This window comes from Bacillus rossius, chromosome 3, assembly GCF_032445375.1.
Source record: "Bacillus rossius redtenbacheri isolate Brsri chromosome 3, Brsri_v3, whole genome shotgun sequence".
Lineage (NCBI taxonomy): Eukaryota > Metazoa > Arthropoda > Insecta > Phasmatodea > Bacillidae > Bacillus > Bacillus rossius.
The window spans coordinates 113,051,054-113,055,510 of record NC_086332.1 but is presented as its reverse complement, the minus strand read 5'-3'; the positions used below and the strand labels follow the sequence as shown (position 1 = coordinate 113,055,510).

The 4,457-nt window shown below is 38.0% G+C and overlaps 1 protein-coding gene across 1 annotated transcript; it reads right to left on the bottom strand.

Moving 5' to 3' along the window:
• Nucleotides 1-1,085: 1,085 nt before the first annotated feature.
• LOC134531154 (acyl-coenzyme A diphosphatase FITM2) lies at nt 1,086-2,605 on the bottom strand. The gene has a single exon (XM_063366773.1). The coding sequence runs from the start codon at nt 2,524-2,526 to the stop codon at nt 1,354-1,356; it is 1,173 nt and encodes a 390-aa protein (XP_063222843.1). The 5' UTR covers nt 2,527-2,605; the 3' UTR covers nt 1,086-1,353.
• Between the last annotated feature and the right edge of the window lie 1,852 nt (nt 2,606-4,457).

The following is a 4,457-nucleotide window of genomic DNA, read 5'->3' as shown; positions in this document are numbered from 1 at the left end:
AAAATTTTAAATTCCGAAAAAACTTTTATTCTATGCTCTTTAACTTCCTCTTTTCGTTAAACCCGACGGAGATAATAAATTCCAAATACTTTAGGAGATATCGAATTTTTTAATTTTCATCACATAACCTGTGCATTCATGCGGCATTTAACAGTGTTTCTTGTTTACGAGTATGATTTTTTAACGTTTCAAATTTTAATGTTTTATTTGTTATTTGGATATTGTTGCGCAAATAATGAGTAAAAAAAAATATGTGAGTTCCTACTGTTCATCCTTTGTCCCGGTTTGTTATGTCAGGTCAGTTACATTATGAATACTTTAAAACTAAAAAACCATTAAAATTAATTCATATTTTTTTTAATGTCCGCTTAGTTTGAAAGTATTTATAATGTAACTGACCTGACCTAATCGACCATTTTAATTAATTAGGCATTCACAAACACATGGCAAAATAAAAATTTGCGGCGGTCGAATGATTGGACAGGTCTTGTATTGCAAACTAAGAACAGCGATATCTCCTAAAGTATTTGGAATTTCTTATCTCCGCCGGGTGAGGAAGTTAAAGAGCATATAATAAAAGTATTTTCGGATTTTCAAAATTTTTTTTCACAAATACCACCTAAATACATATTTACCACAAAATGTTAAAAACATAAACATTGCCAATTTTACACAAAATTATTCATTAAGAAAGGTTATAAGAGCATTTTAGTTGCTAACACAACCTTATTTATAAACAAAAATGTTTTTAGCAGTAATTTCTTGAGATAACACCTTTTTTAGAATATATATTTCTGTTGATTATAGGTGTTAAAAGAAAGTAACACCCACGAAACAGAAAAAAAAAACACGACAGAAGTTGATTGATAAAAAAGACTAGTTATATTTGTACCTGTACAGACAGCAGCAAGGATGCATTTAAAGATAAGAACCACTTATCGTTCCATGAAAAGCTGCAAGAAAGACTGAAAGATTATTAGTGATTCTCTGCAAGATCAACAAAAATGGCAGACATCCTTCAGGATACACTTTTAGGGATCATTCTGGCTCAAATGGACTCCACAGAGATTAAAAAACATCCATTATTTCAGAGGTAAGAAAAACTTATATAATTCTCTTTTTTTAGTACAAGAATCTAACAACAATAAATAACTAGGGTCAAATTTTATGGGTATTAAAGATAAAGGAAAATTTTAAATAGTAGCCTATGTACAAGTAAATTCAATAAATAATTTTTACCATCAATAAATTAAAGGTGTAAGTTGAATTTTAGAGGTCTCAAAGTTCATACCATACCTTTATCACATTTAAAAGATACTCAGGGGACTTAATAATATATCAGTATCATTAACCTCATATTCGTAAACTAGTGTTACCCAAAGGTGCATCATTTTCACCATTTTCCTCATCATCTTCTTTCATATCTTGTTTCTTAAGCCCATACAGAGGCATTCCCATGAACTTGGGCAGCTGTCCTTTAGTAGCAGTTGCCTTGCGTTTGAAAGACGGAGGCCTCGGCAACCGTGTCTCCCTGTACTTGAACAGTCCATCGCCAGGTAGGTTTGGCAGGACATTCGGCATCACATACCAAAACCTATATGTTACAAACCAAGTTAAAATAGCCACAGCACCACTGATAAATTTCTCTACCATTATATGATAATACAACATTGTGCTTATTAGCATGACATCCCACAGCACTGAGAGTAAAGTCATGGCAATAAATAGAGAACGCACATATGGAGTAAACTTTTCGTATGAAAGCTGCAACACATTAAATTCTTCATTAGTTAAACCTCGTAACGCGCTTCTTTCTGATTTATTTTCACGTGAAGACCTCAAGTGGGTTTCATTCCTGATCATGTCTCTTATGCTATCCCAACCATTAATCGCCCTACACTCTTCGATAATTACTAAGCTGCTGTAGATCAGTATGAAAGCATGACCTGAAATGTCGAATCCATGCCAGAAAAATCCACCCTCGAGACAAGCTTGTTTCGCCTGGAATTTCTTGTCGGCAACGTTGCACCTGCCGTAGTTGTTTTCGACGTAGTTGAAGAGTTTAGTCCAAAAGAGCCACGCTGCAGTGGCAACTCCGAGTCTCACGAGATGCTGCCCTATCTTCTCTCGCCTGCCACAACAGTAGGTGTAACTAGTCAGCACGACGAACGGCACCGTCAGGCATAGCGTCCACCCCCAGCCAAACTTGACAAAATACTGATTAAATAAATTGTCTGATCTCGCAAAATAAGTCCGAGGCACTGGTAGAACGTCCGCCAAGAGGGACACGATGAAAAGGCTACCACCGTAGATTCCGACCTTCACACTCGTGTCTACAAACATGGATTTCCTACAGACATGCAGTACCATCATTAGTAACACTTGCTGCACGGAGGACGGATCCGGCAGAGGTTTCTTCCCCCTGGTTTCACATTGCGGTGTTTCCGAATTCAGCCTGAAGTTATCCGTATTAGGGCGAAAGTCAAACTTACGATTTTGATGCAATGGCCGACGTTTGGTCGCCATGGTGCAAATAATAATAGATTAGAAATACAAAAATAAACACCAACGTAACCATATAAAAAACAAACAGAATATAACGTTTTCCCGCGAAAAAAAAAATACCGATTTGTATAGTACTGGTGAACAGTATCGATTCCGAAATCTCAAGAAAGAATGGATGACAGACAGAAGTTAGAATTAGAATGTAGAATTGCTAATAAGATCCGGTAGACAACATAACAAAGACTCACTACCGAAGACATTACCATTTTGCTGATTCACACTATGTTTACAATAGCTTAATGACCAATGATAGTAGCAGCAGTATCAAGGTCTAATGACCTTGCAGCAGTATTATCGCATGGTAATATCAGTTTACTTTTTTTTTTTTGGTTAAGTGGCCTACGGTGTGAACCAGCAGCCATGATTCAAAGCAGCTGAACTTAGACGTTAGTGGGTGACCTATGGTAAGGAAAAACACGGGTAGGGAGGCTAGTCTTCTTGGTAGAGGCCTATCTACCACAGGAGCGGAAGGCTATGGATGAAGGAATAAGAGGATGGGCACGGAAACCGGCCACCTCGGATTATTACTACTTCAGGGTTATACATGAATATGATTGCGTAGAATGAAATCAATTAAGATCTGACATACCTCATGTGGATGGTGGTATAACATCGAAGGATACAACAAGGGGAAAGGCAATCCCAGCTTTTGCAAGTCCTGATACATTTTTTGTCTGTCCACAAAATTTGGACATTCCAGAAGTATATGTCGCATATCTGCATAAGGGTTTCCGCAGGAACAACCCGCCGAATCAATAATACCCAGCTTGTAAAGATGTGCCGGTGAACTATTGTGATCGGAACGAAGACAGAAAGATATTATAGCATGATTGCGATGTGATGACAGGGGGTAGTGGGATATAACCTTAAATGTAGTACCATGTAACTCATGATATAAGGTAGAGCGGGCAGCAGATAATTGTGTCAATTGGGAAATCATGAGAAAATGATAATGGGCCTTGATAAGTGGTTGTAAGAGCTGCGGAGATCGCGGGTACATAGGGACACCCTGTGTAATTGCCATTTTCGCTAGATTATCGACTATTTCATTGTTGTGTACGCCAGTATGACTGGGAATCCATAGAAATACAGGTTCGTTTGTGTATTCACGAATGGCTAAGCATAATTTTTTAATTTCAAGGATAAGAAGCTCCGCAGGAGTCCGGAAGGATTGTAGCGAGGTTAAAACGCTAGCAGAGACTGAGAGTATGAGAGGAGCTTTTATCTGACAGTTTAGTATATATGTCAATGCTTGATAAATCGCGAATGCTTCCGCCAGATAAATGGTGATGTAAGTAGGTAATTGGTAGAGGCCCGTTTTGTGATTAGTCTTATCAAACCAAACTGCTCCCGTTCCAGCAGAAGTTTTGGAACCATCGGTATAGAGATGGGTACTGTCCAGGTATTGTGCAAGTATTTCCAGAACAATCTGACGGAGAGCAATAGGCGAGATATCTTTGCCTCCGAAAATTCTGACAGTGGGAGTATAATGGTGACATGCATAATCATAGGAAAAGTTTGATTGTATTTGGGCGGGCAACATGGATACCAAACTTCGTTTTATATAGACAGGGGAATTTCATATACTTTATCCATCAACCTTTTGAGGCTGGTTAACTTCGTCTGATGTAGATGAGTCCAATGTTTACAGTAAGTTAGTGGTCGGTATAACGTTAAAGGCAATATACCTAACTCAACTTGCAGATATATAATTGGTGTAGATTTGAAAGCTCCTAGAATAATCTTCATGGCTTCGTTCTGTATTTTTTCCAACCAATAAGCTTGAGTCTTAGATATATGCTGTAGGAGAATACAACCGTATATTAGATTAGTTCGGACGGTAGCGAGAAAGATAGTCCTCAGGGTATGAATATCTGCTCCCCATCTGTTGG

Excerpts from the sequence above, each read along its gene's own strand:
- LOC134531154 (XM_063366773.1), bottom strand. The coding sequence starts at position 2,526 with ATGGCGACCAAACGTCGGCCATTGCATCAAAATCGTAAGTTTGACTTT.